The sequence below is a fragment of the Capra hircus genome, chromosome 2 (genome assembly GCF_001704415.2).
Source record: "Capra hircus breed San Clemente chromosome 2, ASM170441v1, whole genome shotgun sequence".
Lineage (NCBI taxonomy): Eukaryota > Metazoa > Chordata > Mammalia > Artiodactyla > Bovidae > Capra > Capra hircus.
The window spans coordinates 23,794,623-23,819,936 of NC_030809.1; the positions used below are offsets into that span (position 1 = coordinate 23,794,623).

At 43.0% G+C, this 25,314-nt stretch overlaps 1 protein-coding gene across 2 annotated transcripts in view; it reads left to right on the top strand.

Moving 5' to 3' along the window:
* Positions 896-25,314, top strand: part of AP1S3 (adaptor related protein complex 1 sigma 3 subunit) — a 69,398-nt gene continuing 44,979 nt past the window's right edge. The window contains exon 1 of one of the 2 annotated variants that reach the window (XM_018058907.1): positions 896-1,099. In XM_018058907.1, coding sequence (XP_017914396.1) covers positions 989-1,099 — 111 coding nt within the window. In that variant the 5' untranslated portion in view covers positions 896-988. The remainder of the gene's footprint in view (positions 1,100-25,314) is intronic. The other variant, XM_018058906.1, reaches the window with a different exon arrangement.

Here is a 25,314-nt window from a genome sequence, read left to right on the forward strand (position 1 = left end):
CAGAAACCACTCAGGCAAAGGTTCTTAACCTTTCCAGGGTCACAGATCTCTTTAGGTATATGGTAAAACCAACAGACTCAACCAAAAGAACATGAAAATGCACTCAAAAACACTACGTACAACTTAGGGTTTGGAGACTTCTAACGTCCCAGGTGGAAACTCCAGGCTTAAGAAAAACCAAGGGGAGAAGAAGAAAGATTAGAAAGTCCACGCCAGAGTCTTAGGAGAGAGTTCTTAAAATCGGGTCTGCTTAAAATGACCTATGTTCTTGGATTGTATATACACACACACACACACACATATGAAGAAAAAAAAAAACAACTCGGCGGCAAGAGATCGCTTCTGGTTCCGGCTCTACCAAATGCTCCCTCCCTTACTTGGTTCAGGAGAAGACAACCAGTGACACTTCCTGACGCAAGTGTCTGGGGAAATCTCTTAGCCAGGTCTAATCAACGTTTGCGGAATGAATGAAATCACATTCACGGCGCGGGTGAATCAGGAAAGCAGCTCCTTTCGCGCTCTCCGCGCAGGGCTCCTCAGTGCGGAACCCGCGGAGCTCTTGGTGCTCCGCGCACCGCAGATCAGGCCGGATGCGGAGGTCCGCGCGCAGGTGTATTCGCACCTAGGGCCGCCCGCGCGTCGCGGGGCGGGGCGGAGCCAGCTGAGGCGGGGCGGGGCCATCGGGGCGGGGCCATCGGGGGCGGGGCGGGGCAGGAGGAGGGAGCAGAAAGAAGGGAGTCGGGAAACGGAGGAGAGGGGAGGAGAAAGGAGGGTGAGAAGAGATGAGGAAAGGGGAAGAGCGGGAGGAGGGCGAGCAGGAGGGGGAAGGCGGGAGGTGCGGGGGCTGGGGGGAGGAAGTGCGGTAGGGAGGGAGCGGGAGGAGCGGGAGGGAGGGAGCGGGAGGAGCGGGAGGGAGGCAGGGCAGCGGCGCGGGGCGGAGTCTGCAAACTTTCGCTTCGAGAGCATTGTGGGAAGCAGCCATGGTCTGATGCGGGCGCCTCACCTGTCAGCCGCGCCGGCTCCAGCGCTCGCGTCTCGCCCTCGCGTCCCCCGCGCTCGTCCCTCGCCGGCCGGGGACGGCGGCGGCCCGGCCACCATGGTGAGTGCGGGAGAGCTGGGCGGCGGCGCGGACCCCGGCGGGTGTGTGCGGGCGCCCTCCCCAAGCACCTGCCGCGCTGGGCCGGGCGCGCGGCCGGTAGGGGAGCAGCCCTGTCGCGCCCCGCGGTCCCCCACCCCGCCATCCCGACCCCGGCCCGGGACACCAGGGACCCCAGCTCGGGTCCCTCGCGGCCACGGGGCGCCGCTGCTTCATTCATTCGACCGTTTTTGCTGAGCGCTTAGTCTGTGCCAGGCGCGGTGCCAGGCGGCGGAGACGTCGTGGGGACCCGGTGGAGCCCTGGCTGTTGGCGGCTTATCTTCTAGGAGGAGGATGTGGAAGGAGGGAGATGAGTAATAGACCAGTAAAATCGAAATAACTTCCGAGAGTAAGTGCTCTGAAGTCTCAAGTACAACCGGATGCAGGGATGGAGAGGCAGCTATAAAAGAGTGGCAAGAAGCGAAGGCCTCCCAGAGGAGGTGACATCTGAGCTGTTGGAAGTCCTAGGGGGGCATTGCAGGTAGTGGGAGCAGAGAGAGCAAAGGCTAGAGAGGAGGAGCCCTTGCTTCTAGTGGGATAGGTTGTCAGGTACCAGATAAGACATCCTCATAAGCCCAGTTAAGGGGTTTGGATTTTATTCCAACCGAGTGGAGGGGGACCAGTCTGCAGTGATCCAGTTGAGAGATCCTGGGTGCAGTTGATGGAAGCAATAGCTTCAAGCGCGCCTCTCTCGTTCTGAACAGCACTGAGTTCCACTTCCCCAGGTGAGTTCACTTCCCAAATCAAAGGAGGAACAAAAGTGACCCGCACTCTGCACTTGAGTACTCGCTGCAGGTGGAGCAGGAAGGCCCCGAAGGTTACAAAAGTTGATGGACAAGGAGGGCAGCGGAGTGCTGAGCTCCTGGTCCAGAAGATCACAGATGGTGGTTCCTAGGTTTGGCTGCATAGACTGGAGGCACCATTGTTGTTTGTTGAGGGTTCCTTGTAAATACCGCATGGTGCAAAAAGGAACCTGTAAATAATGGAGCAACTCTCCTGGCTTGCTCAGTTTTCTCAAGGAACACAGTGACATATGTGCAGCACACTGCACCGTTTGCCTCATGAAGAATGGAATGAGGCCCTGGAGTTTGTGAGTTGCAAAAATCTTCCATCCAGAAAGCTGGTACAAGTTCTGAACAACACTTGCAGTGGAGTTTTATTTTTTCTTGCTGGTGTCAATGATGAGTTGATCAAAAATGTGCAGTTTCCCTTGTTTCTCATCAGACCTTGCTCAATGGGAGATATTGATGTTTTTGAGTGCTTGTGATAACCAAGTCTATCTTCTACCTTCATGATCTCAGTTAGTTCGTGCAACAAGCAACCAAATGAAAGTATTATGCTCTTTGAATTTTACCTGCTCTGGCCTGTCCCAGCAACATGTCCTTGGATCATGCCTTGACCTCTCTATGCCAGTTTGCTCATTTATAAAGTAGTGATAATAATTGATCCTAACTCATAAAGCAGTGGTTCTCAAAGTTTGGTCTGGGTACACTTAGGAGTCCCCAAGGTTTTTTAGAAGTCCAGAAGGCCAAAACTCTTTTCATAATAACACAAAGGTATTATTTACCCTTTACACGTTCATTCCTACATGAGTATACGTGATGTTTTCTCAAGGTTAACCTGACCTGGGAGAGTGCAGCAGAGTGAAGGCAAAAGCACAAGGCCAGTCCAGCTGTCTTCTATTGAGCCAGACTTTAAGGAAATTTGCCAAAATGTAAAACAATGCCATTCTTCTCATTTTTTTCCTTTGGAAAATATTGTTACTGTTCATTAAAGAGCTTCTGTTAATGTGTAATAGGTTGATTATAGTTTTAAGTGAATTAATAAATTCATGGGGTTGCAAACAGTCGGACACGACTGAGCGACTGAAGTGAAGTGTAATAAGTATCTAAATTTTTTCTGTGCTTAAATTCACAATACAGTAAACATCAATACAACTTACATAAACAAAAAGTCTTTGGGGCTGAAGTTTTAAAAATATATATACATGTTTTGCTTTGTTGTTTCATTTAATTAATACCTTATTTTTATTATTTGGGGCTGAGTTTTTAAGAGTGGAAAGAATCCCAGGCAGGTTCTGTGCATGAATGCAAGTGAAAGCTGGTAGACCAGCTTTGCCCATTGTAAGTGCTCAGTGACTGTCACTTCCTATCTTTTATTACTGTCACGTGGCAGAGAAGCATAAGTGGCCCTCCCCATTGCCCAGCATCTCTAGGCTTTTTAGTGAGGATCACTTTGTGACTCCTTGTTTTTATTCTGCTTCGTTCCTGACTCTTGCTGCTAGGAAACTAGAAGATGCCCACAGCATCCTGCTGGTACCTACACACAGGAATGGCCCTTGGTTCCACTGGGCTAGTGATCTAGATTTCAAGGGCAGAAATTTCATACACTTTGCATCTAGGGGCAGTGCTTATAGCTGGGTAGTTCTGTTTGCATCAACTTTGTACTTTTGCACCCTGCCTTTGTTTTAGAAATCTCTACCTTGGGAAATAAAGCTAGGGTTGTTGTGTTTTCAGAGATCCCCACTGGCTGTGAGACCACTGCACTTAAACACTTAACTGGGGAGAATTTACTATTGCATGGTTGCCAGTGTTGATGGAAGAAGGAGGATTTTAAAACTTTGCTCCTTTATGTATTTGTTTTCCCTTGGACAGAGGAGCCTGGTGGGCTACAGTCCATGGGGTCAGAAAGAGTTGGACATGACTTAGACCACCACTGTCACCAAGCAGATATCAGTGATGATTTACAGGGTGAAGTTTGAAAGGCTTCCAGTTCAGTTCAGTTGAGTCACTCAGTCGTGTCTGACTCTTTGTGACCCCATAAATCGCAGCACACCAGGCCTCCCTGTCCATCACCAACTCCCGGAGTTCACTCAGAGTTGCATCCTTCGAGTCAGTGATGCCATCCAGCCATCTCGTCCTCGGTTGTCCCCTTCTCCTCCTGCCCCCAACCCCTCCAGCATCAAAGTCTTCTCCAATGAATCAACTCTTCGCATGAGGTGGCCAAAGTTCTGGAGTTTCAGCTTTAGCATCAGTCCTTCCAAAGAAATCCCAGGGCTGATCTCCTTCAGAATGGACTGGTTGGATCTTCTTGCAGTCCAAGGGACTCTCAAGAGTCTTCTCCAACACCACAGTTCAAAAGAATTAATTCTTCAGCGCTCAGCCTTCTTCACAGTCCAACTCTCACATCCATACATGACTACTGGAAAAACCATAACCTTAACTAGACGGACCTTAGTCGGCAAAGTAATGTCTCTGCTTTTGAATATACTATCTAGGTTGGTCATAACTTTTCTTCCAAGGAGTAAGCGTCTTTTAATTTCATGGCTGCAGTCACCATCTGCAGTGATTTTGGAGTCCCCCCAAAATAAAGTCTGACACTGTTTCCACTGTTTCCCCATCTATTTCCCATGGAGTGATGGGACCGGATGCCATGATCTTAGTTTTCTGAATGTTGAGCTTTAAGCCAACTTTTTCACTCTCCTCTTTCACTTTCATCAGGAGGCTTTTTAGTTCCTCTTCACTTTCTGCCATAAGGGTGGTGTCATCTGCATATCTGAGGTGATTGATATTTCTCCCGGCAATCTTGATTCCAGCTTGTGTTTCTTCCAGTCCAGCGTTTCTCATGATGTACTCTGCATAGAAGTTAAATAAGCAGGGTGACAATATACAGCCTTGACGTACTCCTTTTCCTATTTGGAACCAGTCTGTTGTTCCATGTCCAGTTCTAACTGTTGCTTCCTGGCCTGCATACAGATTTCTCAAGAGGCTTTGGGAACACCCTTAATAAAAATGCATGTGAACTCTGTTTCATGTAGTAATCATGCTTCTGAAAAGTTGAGGTGACTTTTAACATCACATTGTGAGCAAAATTGGGAAATTACCCATTGAAAGAATCTCAAGTGGTGACCCTTTTTGAAACATCAGTAAACACCTTCTGGTGTTGCAAGTCCAGTTCTCATAATATACGTTATTTATCTAAAGTAAAATAGACTTATGTTAAAAAAAAGTCAAAGATTTTTTTATGTGATTTTACATTTGACTTGAGAGAGAGACCTTCCCAAACTGAACTGTAAAGTTATTCCTTTATCAGAATTCATGCTTGAATCAGCGTAAGTTCTTCCTTTTCTTAAATAGGGTAATTCCAAACTTCTATGTGCATCATAATCTCATTGTATTACAGAGAAATGGGAACAGTGAAAAGGAGTTGCCAAGAATAAGTGTGGAGATATCTAACTCTGAACCTGGAAACCCTGCTGTGAGTCCTCCTCCCCACCTGATGTGTCATTTTGATTGTCTCAGGATTAAATAAATTGTAACTAGCATGTATTGTTGTTTTGGTTGGTGGTAAATATATACAATGGAATATTTCTCAGCCACTAAAAGGAATGAAATCACATCATTTGTGTGTGAATGGACCCATGGCATATACATTCCATGGAATTCTCCAGGCCAGAATACTGGAGTGGCTAGCCTTTCCCTTCTCCAGGAGATCTTCCCAACCCAAGGATTGATCCCAGGTCTCCTGCATTGCAGGCAGATTCTTTACCAGCTGAGCCATAAGGGAAGCCCAGAAATACTGGAGTGGGTAGCCTGTCCCTTCTCCAGGGGATCTTCCCAACCCAGGAATTGAACCAAGGTCTCCTGCATCGCAGGCGGATTCTTTACCAACTGACCGATGAGGGAAGCCATAGCTTTACGACACTGTAAAGCAACTATCAGTTGGGTTCAGTTGCTCAGTCGTATCCTACTCTTTGTGACCCTGTGGACTGCAGCACGCCAGGCTTCAGCCTGTCCATCACCAACTCCCAGAGCTTGCTCAAACTCACTTCCATCGAGTTGGCAATGCCATCCAATCATCTCATCCTCTGGCATCCCCTTCTCCTCCTGCCTTTAGTCTTTCCCAGCATCAGGGTCTTTTCCAAGGAGTCAGTTCTTTGCATCAGGTGGCCAGAGTATCAGGCCATCAGTCCTTCCAGTGAATATTCAGGACTGATTTCCTTTAGGATGCACTGGTTGGATCTCCTTGCAGCCCAAGGGACTCTCAAGAGTCTTCTCCAACACCACAGTTCAAAAGCATCAATTCTTCAGTGCTCAGCTTTCTTTATGGTCCAATTCTCACATCCATACATGACTACTGGAAAAACTATAGCTTTGACTAGACAGACCTTTGTCAGCAAAGTAATGTCTGCTTTTTAATATACTCAGTAGATTTATCATAGCTTTTCTTCCAAGGAGCAAGCGTCTTCTAATTTCATGGCTGCAGTCACCATCTGCAGTGATTTTGGAGCCCAAGAAAACCGGCAATCTTGATTCCAGCTTGTGCTTCCTCCAGCCTGGCATTTCTCAAGATGTACTCTGCACAGAAGTTAAATAAGCAGGGTGACAATATACCGCCTTGATGTACTCCTTTCTTGATTTGGAACCAATCTGTTGTTCCATGTCCAGTTCTAACTGTTGCTTCCTGACCTGCATACAGATTTCTCAGGAGGCAGATCATGTGGTTTCGTTTTCCCATCTCTTGAAGAATTTTCCACAGTATGTTGTGATCCACACAGTCAAAGGTTTTGGCGTAGTCAATAAAGCAAAAGTAGATGTTTTTCTGATATTCTCTTGCTTTTTCTATGATCCAATGGATGTTGGCAATTTGGTCTCTGGTTCCTCTGCCTTTTCTAAATCCAGCTTGAATACCTGGAAGTTCAGGGTTCATATACTTTTGAAGCCTGGCTTGGAGAATTTTGAGCATTACTTTGCCAGCATGTTAGATGAGTGCAATTGTGTGGTAGTTTGAGCATTCTTTGGCATTGCCTTTCTTTGGGATTGGAGTGAAAACTGACCTTTTCCAGTCCTGTGGCCACTGCTGAGTTTTCCAAATTTGTTGGCATATTGAGTGCAGCACTTTCACAGCATCATCTTTTAGGATTTGTAATAGCTTAACTGGAATTCCATCACCTCCAGTAGCTTTGTAGTGATGCTTCCTAAGGCCCACTTGACTTCACATTCTAGGATGTCTGGCTCTAGGTGAGTGATCACACCATTGTGGTTATCTGGGTATGAAAATCTTTTTTGTGTAGTTCTTCTGTGTATTCTTGCCACCTCTTCTTAATATCTTCTGCTTCTGCTAGGTCCATACAAAAAAAAAAAGAAAAAAAAAAGCTTTTTACATCTAAAGAAAATTCCAGTTTGAGGGTGAGAAAGCCTCTTAACAGTAATGACCCTGCTCCTCTGAGGTGTGATCTGACTGCTGGCAAGTCCTTACTGTGGGTAGAGGGCTGGGGAATAGACACTCTGTGATGTTCTGTTCTCCCAAGAGGGTTCATCTACAATAGGCCCTTCTCATGTGTCTCCCAGCAACACCAATGAGACTTGTATTTACCCCTCACTGGGATTGTTCCTTCTGAATTCCCATGACTGGTTTTGTGACAAATACTGTCAACAGCTTACAATTTTTGTGTGGTATTTTATTTAAAACAGCGGGAAGGAAATGGTCAGCTAATTGTGTATCTGCCGCAAATACATAGCTGTTTTTAACATCGGTCCTTTCAGGTTCCATGAATTATTTTATTACAGATGAAGGCATAATGGATAAAATAACCCCTAATACAAGTAAAGAAACCTCCTGTGGAAACTACCCTGGCGGTCCAGTGGTTATAACCCTGTGCTCCCAGTGCTGGGGAAATAGGTTCAATATCTGGTTGGGTAACTAAGATCCTACATGGAAATTAAAAAAAAAAAAGAAACCTCTTGAGTCCTCAAAGATTAACATTCCTTGACATCTCTATAAATCATTCCTTCAATTTTATTTTCTTGTTACTATGCAGAGATTTTCCCAGTGAGCTAAGGCTTCACTGAGGATCCTTCTTTCCTGGAGTCTATCTTTGCGTCTCTTACAGTTTCCCTGTCTGGTGTATCTAGTTTTACTCTGATGGAATTCTTTGCCTAGGAGAAATTCCCTTTCCATGATGTGAAGCCCCCAAATCCTGTGATGTTAAAGAATGCACACAGAGATCAGAGGCAGACACCCCTAAAATCCTCTCTGAAGTGTACTGAGCTGTCTTGCCAGCATTCTGAGTAGCTAGAGAAAATGAACTTATTGCTAACATGGGATAACTTAAGAATTTTAACAGTGGAAAGGGGGTACTGAAAATTGTTTCGATTAGAAATGAAATGCGGCTGACCATTATGAGGAAGCTGGCCTTCAAAAAATCTCCCACAAAGTCCAAAGTCTGAAAACTTCCCAACAGGAAGAACTGGGTTCTGAAACAGCTCTCTCTAAATGGTTTCTGGAAACTGCCTGGGGAAAAAGAATATGACCACTCATTAGTCCTTCAGTGTGATGGAGCACAGACCTATATTATGTTCAGTCGAGAACACAGGTGTGTGGGATTCTGTGTTTTATGTCCTTGTTGTATCTTCTCTAGCAGGGCTTCTGGGCTGCTAAGAAATGTGGGTGTGTGGCAAGGTTCAGTGGCCAGTGAGATGCTCCAGGAGTCTTCCTTCTATGTTGGGCCTATTAAGGAGGAGGAACTAAGGTCACATGTGGTCTGCAAACTGTGGTTCATCTGCCCTTTGTATAACCACCCTTGTCAAGGGGAGACTTCTGGAGATAAAAACAACCCATCCAGCTCATTGTAGATTAAAAGATTTTTTTTTTTTTGCATTAAAACATCAATGTATTTGGGTCCAAAATACAAAATTCACATAAACTTTAAAAACAAAACCCTAAGAAATAGCTTGTTTCTGACTAGTTTGTTGTGTTCAGTCACTAAGTCATGTAGGACTCCTTACAACTTCATGAACTGCAGCTTGCTAGGCTACCCTGTCCTCCACTATCTCCCGGAGTTTGCTCAGACTCATGTCTGCTGAGTAGATGGTGTTATCTAAGGATTTCATTCTCTGCTTCCTCCTTCTCCTCCTCCCCTCAGTCTTTCCCACAATCAGGATCTTTTCCAATGATGAGTCAGCTCTTTGCGTCAGGTGGCCAGAGTATTGATGTTTCAGTTGCTTAAGGCTAACCCTCCAGGTCTCACACACCTACCTGCCTTTTTTTTGCTATTACAGTTATTTGGGAAGAGAAATTTGAGACAGTGTTCTAAGGTAGATGTCCAAAACATCTTTTCTGTAAAGGGCCAGATTGTAAATATTTCAGGCTTTCTGGGCCCTACAGTCTCTGTCCCCATTACCCAGCCCTTCTGTTGCAGAGTGAAGGCAGCCACGGACAAGAGGCAAATGGCTGTGGTTGTGTTTTAATAAAGCTTTACTTACCAAAGCAGGTGGGAAAGCCAGAGTTGGCCTGCAGGCTGTGGTTTGATCTGTAGACTCATGTCCTACTTCAGGTTCCATTAATTCACTCATGTGTGTAGTTTTTTCCCTTTCTGGGGCCACACTGCAAGAGGTGAAGAACTTCCCCAACCAGGGATTGAACTCGTGTCCTCTGCCTTGGAAGCACAGAGTCTTAACTACTGGACCACCAGGGAAGTTCATTCATGTGTATATTTGACAAATATATTGAACACCTGCCCTACGACAAGCAATGTTTCAGGCAGGACTAGCTATGTAATTTGTGGTGCATGTGTGCATGCCAAGTCATTCAGTCTTGTCCGACTCTTTGTGGCCCTTTGGACTGTAGCCCACCAGATTCCTCTGTCCTTGGGGATTCTCCATGCTAGAATACTGGAGTGGGTTGCCATGCTCTCCGCCAAGGGATCTTCCTGATCCAGGGATCGAACCTGTATCTCATGTCTCCTGCAGTGGCAGACAGTTTCTTTACCATTGGCGCCACTTGGGAAGCCCATAATTTGTGGCACTCAGTGCAAATTGAAAATGCGGGAGCCCTTGTTCAGAATTTATTGGGAATTTCAAGATGATGTCTGCAGAGCGTTAAATCAAGGATGGTGCCTTTGTGAACCTATGGCCCCAGTGTCCACAGAAACCAGCCCTGGATCTGGGCCACAGAAATTGTATTAAATAACCTGGAAACTCTCCTGGAGGCCACTTTCTGGGTGGGGTGGTGGTAAGGGGAGTTCTGTAAGCTTTTTAAATATGTATTTTGTATCGAGCACACAGAACAGAATTATACTCCCAAAGCATTTGTTAGTCGTCATCTCACTTTTACTTTGTGAGAGTTGTAGGTGTTTCCCAGGCAGGTGGCGCAGGGCCCCTAGCAGTGTTGGTTTTGGTGGCTCCGTCACATCCTGCCACCCTGTCCCTTCTTGTCCTGAGGTGGTGGGGCCATTTGCCCAGCTGCCTCACACTGCGCTTGGTCACTTCCTGTACACATTCCGACTGGATGGAGAGTTCAGAGCCGTATCTGTACTCCCACATCTGCTGTAGGTTGAATCCTTAGGTTGGTGCTTCTGCTGCTGACATCACGCTTGCGTGTGTGTGGAGCCCTGGGCGCAGGAGGCCATGTCTTCTCTAGCCCTCCCAGTTCTGCCTGATTGTCACATGTAGTGTCTCCTGTCAGCTTAGATCTTATACATTATTTCCCTATTTGTGTAAAATCAGGACACACACTATCCTCCATAAAACAGAAAACTTACAGAAGAGTATGCTAGAGATACTGATTGTTTTGGGGAAGAACTTTAAGCATCTGGTGTTTAAAAAGATTCACTTTTTATTGTGTTCTTTAGATCCTTCAGATTTTTTATATTTGAATGTAATACCTTTTAAATTATATGAAATATGACTTCAAATATATTTCCATTTATACTACTTTTTCAGCAAAACTCTATTTTTCTCTGTGTTTTATAACTTCTTAAGCTTGAGTGTGTCTGGAATTGGGATGGAAGCAGAATAAATTTCCTTAAAATACACACACATGGACATACATACATATACACACACATACATGTACACACATATGCGTGCACACCCACAGACACTTTGTTCTTTTCTCTTTAAGTTGGGCTCTTGGCCAGGCTTCCAGGACCACTCTTTTTACCTTGCTTTTGAAGGATAATTGAGAATAGCTGAGGGGAAAAAAATGTGATCCAGCTTTCTCACTGAAATGACTCTGAAAGCTTCTGGTAATAAGATAAAATAATATTTCCAGTCACTTCAGCAGACGGAAGCATTAAAGCACAGAGATGTTTGCCTGATGGTCTCGGGTTGGCCTTGGTGGAATGTTCTAGCAAGATTGAGAAGTCCTGTCTGAAAGAGTCAGGAAGGATTAGTCAAGGCTGGAACCAGATTCAGATGATCACGGGATAGTTCAGCCCCCAGGTTTAGTGTCTGCTGCCCACTCACAGCTTCCCTTGGCTTCCTTAAAAAATATCAGGGCAGCAACTTTTCCTTATGCAGGTGATGCTACTAGAGGCCTGAAATAGATAAGTGTTTAAGTGTCAGAACTTCCTTGGGCTTATATAAATGTTGAGCTACACATTCCCGTGGGGGTGACCTGCATACAGCGTTTCAGGAAGGCTGTCTGCATTCAAGTCTGAAGGCAGGTATGGGACACAGGTGTGATGTGGTTGGAGGAGAATGTGCTGAGGCACCTGGCCCTGGGCCCCTGTGTGCAGGCTTCGTAATCTGGGTTGCTGTGCTCTTTGCTGTCATAACTAGGCCCATTTCCTGAATTTTCCTGAAGATTGAATGAGCCAGTCCAATCCTGGCACACATTCCATCAGTGGTAAGCAGGATATTTTTAAGAGAAATAGGAAAAAGCTAAGGAAACACTTAAAACTAGGTTGCAGAGACTGGGGAGGTGAGAGAAGGTGAGGGCTGTGCGTGTGTGCGTGCTCAGTTGCTTCAGTCGTGTCCGACTCTTTGCACCCCTGTGGACAGTAGCCTGCCCAGGCTCTTCTGTCCATGGGATTCTCCAGGCAAGAATACTGGCTACTGGAGTGGGTTGCCATACCCTCCTCCAGGGGATCTTCCTGACCAGGGATTGGACTTGCGTATATTATGTCTCCTGCATTGTCAGGCAGGTTCTTTACCACTAGCGCCATCTGGGAGCCCTTGAAGGTAAGAGTTATTGTACAATGATATCGTATTAAAAAATGTGATTCTAAACTCAGTGTATGTGTCTGAAATAAGTACTTGCCCTCAGTTTCTTTATAAGAAGACAAGTTCTCAATTCTAAGTGCCCTGAGTATGAGTCCTACCTTTATAAGTCTGTTTGGCCTCAAGATTTTGATACTTTAAGAATTCAGAAAATCTAGCCTGTGTTGACAATCTTTGCCAAAACTAAAGGGAAAGAGGGAGGCTTGACTGCATAACAAGGCAGGTCTGTCTCTCAGATTGAACCCGAATTTTCAAAAAATGTGATGGTTGTACCATCTCTTAAATTTTGTTCACAACTGTCCACATGGTTGTCAAGGTAGAAAGGCCCTGGGGACAGACTTTTAATGAGTGTTCAGTAGGCTGCAGTAGGGAGAAAAAAGAAGGTCCTTAATAAACGTTTAAGTGGTCATTACCACGCAGGGCGCTGAGTTCAGCATGATGATAGCCTTCCGAACAAACTTGTTGCTGACCACAGAAAAATTCACATTAAGAAAGATCAAATAAGCATCACTGTGAAATATGAATAAGGTCCCAAGTTGTTAATGTTTCATTCAACTTCAAGGTCATACTTAAAATTGCTTGGATGTTCTCCTCCCTGTTTCTAGGATCTTTTTTCTCCTTGAATGATTTGAAACAGAACCAAAGGCCAGTCTGCCTCTCCGAGAGACTCCAGGAGAGAACCTAATTAGGAATATATTGACTGTAAGACAAAATTTAACTACTGGCAGGTATTGTTGATAGACCCTAAGTTGATTACTCTGTCCAGAGGAAATGATAAATGGGCAAAGAATACATGAATCACTTTTCAGAGTTTTTTTTTTTTCTTCCTCATCTGTTAATCCTTGTGTTCTTAACTGGGGAGGTTATTAGAAAAGAAAACTCCTCCAGTATCTCTTTCTTGATTCCAAGGAACTTGTGGTGTTGGGAAGAAATTTCTCGCATGCATAGCAAACCTAGATGAACATGGGAGTATATAATTAAGCTCTGAAGTATGTCATTCAGATTACATAATTGCTGTAGGAATTCTGTGGAGGAGGACAAGGGAGGGGCTCTTGGGAGAGACAGATGTCGGGCTGAGGCTGGAAAAGCAGGTGACCCTGCCATTAGCTTTTCAGGAAGACTGTGCATATCTGGTACATATGTGAGTGGGAAAGGGTTAATAAAGAGACAACACAGAAAGGTAGTATTAGGAAATTGAAGTCCTGGAGGAGGGCTTGCTGAAGGTCTGCCACAACAAACTGGTTTCTTACTGATTGTCCCATCCCTAACTCTGCCCTCTAGTCACCCCTGCTAAGAAATTCTTTATCCAGTATTATCAGAATGACATTTCTCACGTAGGGACTTTCCGGAAAATGAAAACGGATGAACTTTTTATTTTAGCGTTAAAAAAATAGTAATATCTTCCTTAAATATTTAGGGAAATTGGTTAAAAGTAGCTTGAGGCTTGTCCAGAGTCAGGAGGAACCTCACCTCACTTAACTACATGGTTTTGTAGGGAGAAAAGTTATGACCAACCTAGATAGCATATTCAAAAGCAGAGACATTACTTTGCCGACTAAGGTCTATCTAGTCAAGGCTATGGTTTTTTCAGTAGTCATGTATGGATGTGAGAGTTGGACTGTGAAGAAGGCTGAACGCCGAAGAATTGATGCTTTTGAACTGTGGTGTTGGAGAAGACTCTTGAGAGTCCCTTGGACTGCAAGGAGATCCAACCAGTCCATTCTGAAGGAGATCAGTCCTGGGATTTCTTTGGAAGGAATGATGCTAAAGCTGAAACTCCAGTATTTTGGCCACCTCATGCGAAGAGTTGACTCATTGGAAAGGACTCTGATGCTGGGAGGGACTGGGGGCAGGAGGAGAAGGGGACGACCGAGGATGAGATGGCTGGATGGCATCACCGACTCGATGGATGTGAGTCTGAGTGAACTCTGGGAGATGCTGATGGACAGGGAGGCCTGGCGTGCTGCAATTCATGGGATCTCAGAGTCGGACACGACTGAGCGACTGAACTGAACTGAACTGAACTGCCTGCTTAGCAGCCGAGAAAGAAACAATGTTACTGAAGTTGCAAATGTGTTGCAAGAGATGTGTGTGTGTGTATGTATTAATATTTTGTCTCTGAATGTGCTAGTTTCCTTGTGTATCTCTAAGAAACCATCTGCTGTTACCTTTCTCCATCACTTTAATGAATGTTTTGAAAATGAAAGATTTTTTTAAACTTTTTATTTTGTATTGGAGTATAGCCTATGAACTATGTTGTAATAGTTTCAGATGAACAGAGAAGGGACTCAGCCATACATATACATGTATCCATTCTCCCCCAAACTCCCCTTCCATCCAAGCTGCCCCATAACTTTGATTAGAGTTCCATGTACTATATGGTAGGCCCTTGTTAGTTATCCATTTAAAATAGAGCAGCATGTATTTGTCAATCCTAAACTCCCTAACTATCCCTCCCCCATCCACCCCACAACCATAAGTTTGTTCTCTAAGTCTGTGAGTCTCTTTCTGTTTTGTAAGTTCATTTGTATCATTTATTGTTAGAAAGGGTTATCATACAATATTTCTCCTTCTCTCACTTACTTCACTCAGTATGGCAATCTCTAGGGCCATCCATATTGCTGCAAATGGTATTATTTCATGCTTTTTAATGGCTGAGTAATATTCCATTGTATATATGTATCACATCTTCTTTTCATGGAAGCATTAGGCAAACATCACTAGAAAGACAGGAGAGCATGGTATTTCGAAGGACCATTGGACTGGAAGATAAGGGAATTTGGGTCCTGTACCCAGCCTTGCCAGTAACCATGACCTTTATTTACCAGATTACCTAACTCTCTGGAGCCAGTTCTCAGCTGTTACATGAGGTGAACATGGGCCTGAGAAAGAAGCTTAAAAATCCTTTCTGGCTCTCACAGTTTGTATCAGCTACAAGAAAATTGTTTGTCTCCCCAAACCCAGTATACATTATTTTCTGCGTGTGTCAGATTCAGAAGCAAGGCTGGCCTTATTCTAAATCATCGATCCATAGGTTCTTGTGTTGCTGATGATCAGGATCTGGGCTTGTCTTAAGTGCAGCCCGCAGGTGGGGTTGTCATGCACCATGGAGGTGCAGCAGCTGTACCAACCGAGTTCATGTCACTGTATATGGAGTCATTGCGCTGCTGGCCCATCAGTTTACATGGGTATTTTAGGTACAGGAGTAAGTACAGTTTGGGCTTCAGTCAAGTCAAGTGTGAAAGAAACACAGCATTACTATTTTGCTATAGGTACATATTTCCTGAATACCAACTGTGTGCTATACTCGGAATTGGAGATGATTAAGAGAGAAGAGACAGAGATGATTATGCTTCTGATTCCACAGGGAGGGAAAATGTATAAAGCAAGCTGCATGCTACCCTGAAGTATGGATTTCTTTTAAGAATGTTGAAAATAGAGATGTAGTTGGGAAAGGACAAAGTACATGGGGAAGTGTAAATTTTATGGGAGATTCTGAAAAGGTGTTACAGGCTTGGTTTGGTGAAGAGTGTATTTCAGGCATGGGGGAGAAAGGGGGAGCTGGGGTGTGAGATGGATCCTAATAAGATGTGTTTCAGGTCCTGCAAGCAGATTGGTGTGGCTGCCTGTGGGACTGGGTTTGGGGCACACACATGCACACGCATTGAAACCTCCTAGAAACCTAGTCCCTTAGAAAAAGTGGAGGCATTTGGTGGAGGACGTTTTATGACGGAGAAGATTTGCTTCCTGTCGTTTGTCAGGAGGACAGTCCAGAAAGGTCTGGATCTTTTGTTGTTGTTTTTGTTGTTCAGAAAGAGTTTAAAGTGAAGTTTAAAGTTTTATGTTCGTTTTCTTTCATCTGAGGTAAGTTGAACAACCACACCCATATCTCAGAAAAACTTGAATCTATCTTTTGTAATTTTTTTTTCACTTCCTCTTTATTGAGATGAACCTCCTGATCATGAGCTTGGTTGTTGGAGCAATGCCAAAACACTGTAAAAAATGTTTTTGAAATATAACTGACATATAATATTAGTTTTAGGTCTATAGCATAATGATTCAGTATATGTATAAATTGTGAAATGATCACTGCAGTAGTCTAGTTAACATCTGTGGTCATTGTTTAAGGAAAAACTATAATCATTATATTTTTAGCAAATATTTATAACAAATGCTTCCATAATATACTTCCAACTTAGAATTATATTCTGTGCTAGAGTCTTGGGTATGGAAGCTAAAAATTGGGCCTTGAAAGAGTGACCAAAAAACCAAAAAAAAAAAAAAAAAGACATTCTTTTTAATTAACTGTGAAATAATATAATCACAAATGGAAAAGAACTTTTCTTTACAAAGCATCTTTTTTCTTTCCAATTTTTTTGAGATATAATAGACCAAAGCACCTTGGGGTGGCATTTTTTTTGTAGCATCCTTGAAAGATCTATAATTAAACATCAGTTTTTATCACCAACTGTCATATTTATTTATGGGTGCCAGAGACTTTATAGTTTATTTTGTAGTTATACATTGCTAAAATTAGGTTAGATTTCTGAATTTAAAGTAACTACTTAAAATGTTGGGCAAGGGAAAGAAATGAGAAAATAGAGTCTACTTTTCTTTCATTGCCTATTTCTCTACCAGGTGATATAAAGAATGGTTATTTTTTGCAAAAGTGATCCCCAAATATCTTTTGCATCCTCCCCTAAAAAAATTTCATGCTATTTGGTAGATCTAATGAAAAAAGAAACAAGTGTTCAAAATTGAAGATGTTAAGTTCATCTTCAGCCCTCTCTGCACGTGACTGATTGCTCTGACCCTAAGATGGACCAGGCCAGCCCTGGGTGTGGTGTGGTGTTCCCTGAGCTGTGTAGGGAGCTGGAAGCCACCAGGTAAAGAACAGGTGTACTCTAGCAGTGCATATTTATTTATTAATACTGCCCACCCTTACTCATATCACATTATAAGAATAGAAAAAGGCCCTAAATATAATGAGATTTGAGCAGAAGGCCAGATTCATTATCATTGTAATTAGCCCTGAAATTACTCTGTTGGCAATTAAAATAGATGTAAACTATTTCCCTGTGACTGACTCTGTGACCATTAAATAATGTTTTCAAAGCAGCTGATGGTTTTTAGAGTTTTATGGGATAAGAATCCTTTCTGCTGCTACTAAGTCGCTTCAGTCATGTCCGACTCTGTGTGACCCCATAGACAGCAGCCCACCAGGCTCCCCTGTCCCTGGGATTCTCCAAGCAAGAATACTGGAGTGGGTTGACATTTCCTTCTCCAGAAGAATCCTTCCAAAAATCTGCTAAAATTTCTGGACTCTTTCCTTAGAGCAATGCTCATAAATTCAAAATATATTTTTAGGAAGTCTACCAATACCCCTTCCTTTTCCAGATTATTCCTAGACATCGGGCATTTCTTGTCAAGCTATAGAGTTCTATGTGAATTCAATACCTAGCCCTGCCATCTATAGCTTGATCACTCCAGGAAAGTCTTCTAAGTGTCAGCAATGTAATTTATCATTATGATTATTATTATTGTCTTCAGTATTGGTACATCACCTTGGTAAGTGAATTAGTGCATATAAACATGCCCAGCATTTTGCCTGCCATGCAGTGCGCCATTTGTACCGATAAATAAAATTGTCATGTAGAATACTGCATTCATATTAGTTGGTCAGCAGGTTCACGTCTCCTTGGAGGAAAGACTCCCAGGTAGGTTAGAAGATGATCAGAAGATTCTGTGGGGATCTTAGGACCAGAGTAGCAAGAGTTGGAGCACCAGGGCCAGTGTCTCCAGTGTCATCTGACTCATAGCTCTTGCATCTGTCTCCCCTTTAGGTAAAGAAGTCAGCAGCAGACACTCAAAGAGGCCAGATGGAAATGTGTTTACAAATTCTTTCAAGTTGTCTTCTTTTTTTGAGGCCTGTAAACAGGTGCGGCTGTGAAGACAGCCTTCTTCAGGCAGGCTACTGTAGAGTAGATCCTGGAGCCACGTTCTAGTTGTCATTCCAACCATCTCGTCCTCTGACCGTGCCACAGTTGTGTTGACTGGAACGTGTCTTCTGCAGAGGAGTAATCACGCTGCCTATGGGCTATTTTAGTTGCCAAGTTGGGGGATTGCATGTAGGCATTTGTGAGCAGTCTGCAGCACTGTTGATTCTAGTGTCATGCATCTATTTAGCAGACTCCAAAGACTTGTGCAGTGTAACAGCGGTCCTATCTCCACTGTGCATATATGTAGGTTGCCTTCAATTGTGTGGATGATGGGAAGACCTGAGGCTCTACAGTCAGGTGTGTGTTGGAACCCCTGTTGTTTACTATCCTTACAGCTCAGTCATTAACGTAGGTATTACGGCACGTCTATCCATGGCCTTAGATGAACACTCACTGTCTTTCCACTGCTGGTGATTATCTTGATTGTGATGGCTTGTGGCTGCTCACATTTCCTGCTTCTCTTAGCAACGCTACGTGTTCATGCCTGGCTTTGCCCAAAAAAGGGCCATTGGATCTGTTGATTTGCTTCTGACAAATGACCAGCTGAAGTAGTTTCTTCAAATGTGTGAGAATGGAAAAAAAAATCATCCACTCTCTGTCATGGAGATTTATCATAGAATATATTACTTACAGGGCTTCCCAGGTAGCAATAGTGTTAAAGAACTGCCTACCAATGCAGGGACATGAAAGACGCAGGTTTGATCCTTGGGTTGGGAAGATCCCCTGGAGGAGGGCACGGCAACCTTCTCTGGTATTCTTACCTGCAGAATCCCATGGACAGAGGAGTCTGGCGAGCTGCAGTCCATAGGGTCGCAAAGAATCTGACACTACTGAGGTGACTTAGCACGCATGTACACATATTACTTATATTCCTAATTTAACCAATTAACCGAGCTCATGACAAAGTTCGTTGTGGTGGTATTATGTTCTGTGGAACATGGAGTAATGTATAGATAAGAATGGTTTATGTACTTGGGTTATTTGCTGTGGAATTTTGAGCATTTTAGAGTTTAGTTGACAGGGACCCATTGCCTTAGTTTTTCTTACAAGGTTCAAATGCTAGGTTAGTTCTACAATATATGGGACATTCATCTTAGGTTCATTTCTACCTCAGTCCTTAGGAATCTGAGGTTAGTTCATAAACCAGGAGGGAAACTGATTGTTATCTGTGAGTCAGACCCTGAAGAATCATTACTTGAAGCTGTCTAAAATTTAACCCACTCTCTCTGTTTCCTTTGGATTATACCCAAAATCAACCTGGGATGGTTTCTCCAACAATTAGTTCCTTCAGACTCTTCCTGTCAAAGACAATGTGTCCTCCCCTGGAGGCCATGGCTGGAATTTACCAACCAAGGAGAAGCAATGACTGTTGCAATGCAAGAGTCTCATAAGTTTTGCAGAACTCACGGTTCTAGAAAACCAGAGGTTCTGGTTTATAGAACATTGACACTGCCTTTCAGAATCAATGGTATTGTTCTAACTCTGTCCATCCTATTGGTAGAATGAATTAAAAGTACAAAAATCCGAGTCAAAAACAAAATCTCATTCTTTCAAAATAAAGATCAGGTCTTTGTTATTATTGTCAGCCTGATATCTCCTCTACCACCTTAGGACCCTTATAATTTTTCCGTTTAGTGTACGAGACTCGTTTTGATTGAAGTATAACTACATTTGAAACACGAAACTATGTATTTTGCAAATGGTGGCTGTCTCCATGATCAGTGAGAACTTGGTCTGTAATATTTGGTAGGGTCATTGGAAAACCAGAGGGTTGCCACGCCCTCCTCCAGGGGATCTTCCTGACCCAGGGACTGAACCTGCATCTCCTGCATTGGAAGTGGATTCTTTACCACTAAGCCACCTGGGCTTCCCCCAGTATTTCATAGTGTCATTGGAAAATCAGTCCTGGCCACATGCCCCCGATTATTGTGGCCTAGAGAGAGGCCAGGGATGGTTTAAATGTTACCTTACAAGTAGATTCAGTTTCAGAATTAGGTGATGTCTGAGAAGCAGAAAGCCCAGCCTTTTGTTATTTTTGCCTCTTTGTTAGCAAACTCAGTTCTGATGGGTGTGGTCTCTGCTCCTAGGCTGTGAACTAAAAGGTGCAGAACAGAAAACGAGTCACAGGGAACAGCTGCTTCCCGTTGTTAATGAACGAAACAAGGAACAGAGTGTGAGATGCTGAGTGATGCCAACCGTATACACTGTGGTCTCGTTTCTGATTTTTCTCTGACTTGCTCAGCACAGTCTTGCTCACGATGAGAGTCATAAAGGGTCAGAGCCTGGGGGGCAGAGAGGGCATGAAGCCCAGGCCACTTCCATATTCTAACGCCACTGGCATGTGGCAAAATGAAGAAGTGTCCAAACAAGGCTGTAAATATTGTGGCACTCTTTCAAGCCTTATGTTTAACAAGATAATACATGCAGTTTTCATAAAATGCTGTGCACTTTCATTGTGCCATTTGCAAAGTATTTTAAGAATTTGTAAAAATATATTGATTCCCTATGTATGCCAGGATCTTGAACTGGTAGTGGGACACAGGCTTATAGCCATACAAAGAATGTCTATCTTTCAGCCTCACTGGGGTTTCTCTGTGACAGCCTGAGTGATGCATGATTCTAAATTTGAGATGCTTTGTGGGTGTGAGGCCTGCCCCTTCCTTCTTACCCTTTCACTCACTGGAGCTTCCTCTGAATCTGAGGCTGATTTGTCTATCTTTGCATCCAACAAATCAGCACTCGAAGTATCCATATTTTGGAAAATGGCTTGTAGGAATGATGCAGGGGCTGTGTCAGAGTGGGCTTAGCCAGGCTGTGTCCTCCAAATAAGGCTATAGAAGGTAAAAATATTCAGAGTCAGGGATTTGCTGCCAGTCTGCTGGCTTCCAAGCCAGTACTATCACCTGTATCTATGTGACCTTGGACAAGTTTCTTAACCTCTCTGTCTCTCAGTTACCCCAACTTAAGTAAAAAATACCTATCTCCTGTGTTCATTGTGGGAATTACATGATGTAAAATACTTGGCACAGGGCATGACTGGCAGCAATGATATTCCAAATTATGCAAAATGGTAATAAATTCCTATTTGTTGTATTACCCATTTTTCTTCCCAAGACTTTAGTTTATTTGTTCTCTTGCTCTTGGGCTCAGGCAGGTGATGAAGGCCCATGAATATACTGTGTGGAGATGCTGTGCTCCATCTCGAGGCATCAGTTTTAAAAAACAGGTCTTGGAAGTCATAGAAAAGTCACTCAAGTAAAGCTTCATGGAGTTCTTTGAAGCCTTCAGACTCTCTTTGATCAGAGTTGTTCAGATTTTGCTTTTTACTCTGTAATTAACTTTTATTTAGAATCAGGGTTTCCATGTTTAAGAAAAATCTCTCAGGGCAAGGGAACCAAAATTTACTACACCTCCCTCACAGCAGATAAGCAATGGCTCACACATCGACATGCATAAATGGGGAGGACTTTGGCCAATGAATGTGGTATCTGTGTTACTCTAATATTTGGTTTCTGAGAAATGTGTAAAAAACGCTTTTGACTGCTGATTTGAGAATCATTCTCTGTCTCCCATTATTTTAAAGAATGCGTGGTTATCTTTGTCTTGTATGATAAATGTCTAGTATCAGATGTTTAGAGGTGAAAGACGCCTTAGAAGCTATTGCAGGTCCAGCACCCCAGAGATGCTGGTCAACTTGCAAGGCATATAGAACTGGGTTTTGGCCTCATAACCACATGGTAGGCCGCAGCGCCGTGTTTCTTTCCCTGAGGTTGTTATTTTACTGCTGCTGCCGCTGCCAACTCGCTTATTTTACTAGGTCAGTAGTAAATAGGCAGCGAATAAAGAGGTCTTAGGCTACTTATGCACAGGAGACATGGGTTTGATGCCTGGGTTGGGAAGATCTCTTGGAGGAGAAAATGGCAACCCACTCTAGTAGTCTTGTCTGAAAAATTCCATGGACAGAGGAGCCTGGTGGGCTACAGTCCATGGGGTGCTAAGAGTTGGACATGATTTAGTGTCTGAGCACACACACATACAGCTTTATGACACCTTAAAACCACTGGATCATATATTCTTAATTTCTACAGCTTATGTTCAAGGCACCCCAAGACATAAACATGATTCTCATGTTCCAAATAACCATTAAACTGAAAAGCCCCAGCATTTATAATTGTATATAGATGGAAGTGTTTTTGGATGAAGCCAAAAACAGCTCCAGAGGAAGGTGGACAAAGAGCTTGAATAGACATTTCTCCAAAGAAGATATACAAATGACCAATAAGCACACTATCACAGTGCTCACAATCACAGTTCATTCAGTTCAGTTCAGTTGCTCAGTCGTGTCCTACTCTCTGCGACCCCATGAATCGCAGCACACCAGGCCTCCCTGTCCATCACCAACTCCCAGAGTTCACTCAAACTCACGTCCATCGAGTCAATGATGCCATCCAGCCATCTCATCCTCTGTCGTCCCTTTCTCCTCCTGCCCCCAATCCCTCCCAGCATCAGAGTCTTTTCCAATGAGTCAACTCTTCACATGAGGTGGACAAAGTACTGGAGTTTCAGCTTTAGCATCATTCTTTTCAAAGAACACGCAGGTCTGATCTCCTTTAGAACAGACTGGTTGGATCTCCTTGCATTCCAAGGGACTCTCAAGAGTCTTCTCCAACATCACAGTTCAAAAGCATCAATTCTTCAGCGCTCAGCTTTCTTCACAGTCCAACTCTCACATCCATACATGACCACTGGAAAACCATAGCCTTGACTAGACGGACCTTTGTTGGCAAAGTAATGTCTCTGCTTTTGAATATGCTATCTAGGTTGGTCATAACTTTCCTTCCAAACAATTCATTAGGGAAACGCAAATCCAAAGCCCAATGAGATAGTATTCAATACCCATTAAAATGGCTGTTGTTGTTTAATCCAATGACAGATTTTTTCTTATTAAATAGATAGAATCAATGAACAAGTAAAATTGCATGCAATGTAATCCCCAAGGATTTACCAGTCAGGAGGCTACGAGAGCATTCATCCACATCAGATGGGCAATGAAAATTTCTGAACTTGCTGCTCTGTTTTAAAGGAACTTCAAAGGCCAACAAAGTTACACAGAAGTTTCTAAAGTTTGCTAAAGGGAGAGTTAGCAGAAGAGGTGGAGTCTCGAAAAAGATAAAAGTTAGAATGGCTACTATTTTTTTTTTTTAATCAGAAAATAAGTATTGGTGAAGATGTGGATAAATTGGAACTCTTGTGTACTGCTTGGAGAAATGTAAGAGTGTGGCTGCTATGAAAATAGTATGACAGTTCCTCAAAATATCAAACACAGAATTGCCATATTATTGACCAATTCTGTTTCTGAATGTGTACACCAAAGAATTGAAAGCAGAAACTTGAAGAGATATTTGTATACTCTCTTCATAACAACATTATTCACAAATAGTCCAAAGGGAAAAGCAACCCAGGTGTCCATCTGTGGATGAATGGATAAGATGGACTATTTATATGCAGTGGAATATTATTCAGACTTAAAAAGGAAGGAAATTCTGACATGTTTCAACATGGGTGGACCTTGAAGTAAAATAAGCCAGTCACAAAAATTATAATACTGTGTAATTTCATTTTTAAGAAATAGCTAGAGTAGTCAAATCCATAGAGACATAAAGTAGAATGGTGTTTGCCAGGGGTTAGGGAAAGAAAGAGTGAGGGGTTATTGTTTAATGAGTACAGGTTTCCTTTGCGAAAGATGAAAAAAATTCTAGAGCTGCCTGGTGGTGATGGTCCCACAACACTATGGGTGCCTTATTACTAAATTGTTCACTGAAAAATGGTTACAATGACAATTTTACATGTAGTTTTTTTACATAAAAGTTTAAAAAAACCTTAGCAATGGAGCCAAAATTTAAACCACAGTAAAAAGATAATGTACTTCTGGAAAGAATATTGCAGTTAATGGGTCTGTAAGGGAGGAATCTTAAAGGTTTTAGGATTTAATTATCAGGAGTTTGTAACCCATCACTAAGGATTTGTTGAATGTTTCTGTAAAGTATGTATATATATATTTTAAATTCAGGACCATATCTTTGCATTTAGGCAAGTAGACATTACATTATATGATATGCTGTTTCAAGAAAGGAAAAAAAATACTACTTCTTTAGGTCAGGTGCAAACTTAAGAGTAGAGCATTAAAAAAATTAAAAAAGAGAGAAAGGATTGGGGTGAGGTCAGGTATCATTTATTTTTCCCTCTGTGATAAAGTAAGCTATTTAATCTAAATTTTCACTACCCCAGCTGCATTTTGCTTTGGTCAAAAGACAGCTGTGTTTGGGGTCAAGATCCCCAGGCTGTAAACCGCTTAACAGCTTTGTGACTTTGGGCTGAGGCATTTTCTGTAAAACTGACTATCTATTAGATTCTGCCCAAAATTCTATCCTGCTTTAGCCTTTTGTGAACTCTCCTGTCTATTGCTTTGGGATTTTTAATGCATACACAGATTTTAAAAATATTACTCTCTGCTCATGATCCATATAGATCTTTTCTAATTTCTAAAAAATAAAATTCCTCCACAGTTCATTTTGAATGAACTATACGAAATGCAGTATATCAAGGCTGTATATTGTCACCCTGCTTATTTAACTTATATGCAGAGTACATCATGAGAAACGCTGGGCTAGAAGAAGCACAGGCTGGAATCAAGATGGCCAGGAGAAATATCAATAACCTCAGATATGCAGATGACACCCTTATGGCAGAAAGCGAAGAAGAACTAAAGAGCCTCTTGATGAAAGTGAAAGAGGAGTGAAAAAGTTGGCTTAAATCTCAACATTCAGCAAACTAAGATCATGGCATCTGGTCCCATCACTTCATGGGAAATAGATGGGGAAACAGTGGAAACAGTGTCAGGCTTTATTTTGGGGGGCTCCAAAATCACTGCGGATGGTGATTGCAGCCATGAAATTAAAAGACACTTATTCCTTAGAAGGAAAGTTATGACCAACCTAGACAGCATATTAAAAAGCAGAGATTACTTTGTCAACAAAGGTCCATCTAGTCAAGGCTATGGTTTTTCCAGTGATCATGTATGGATGTGAGAATTGGACTGTGAAGAAAGCTGAGCCCTGAAGAATTGATACTTTTGAACTGTGGTATTGAAGAAGACTCTTGAGAGTCCCTTGAACTG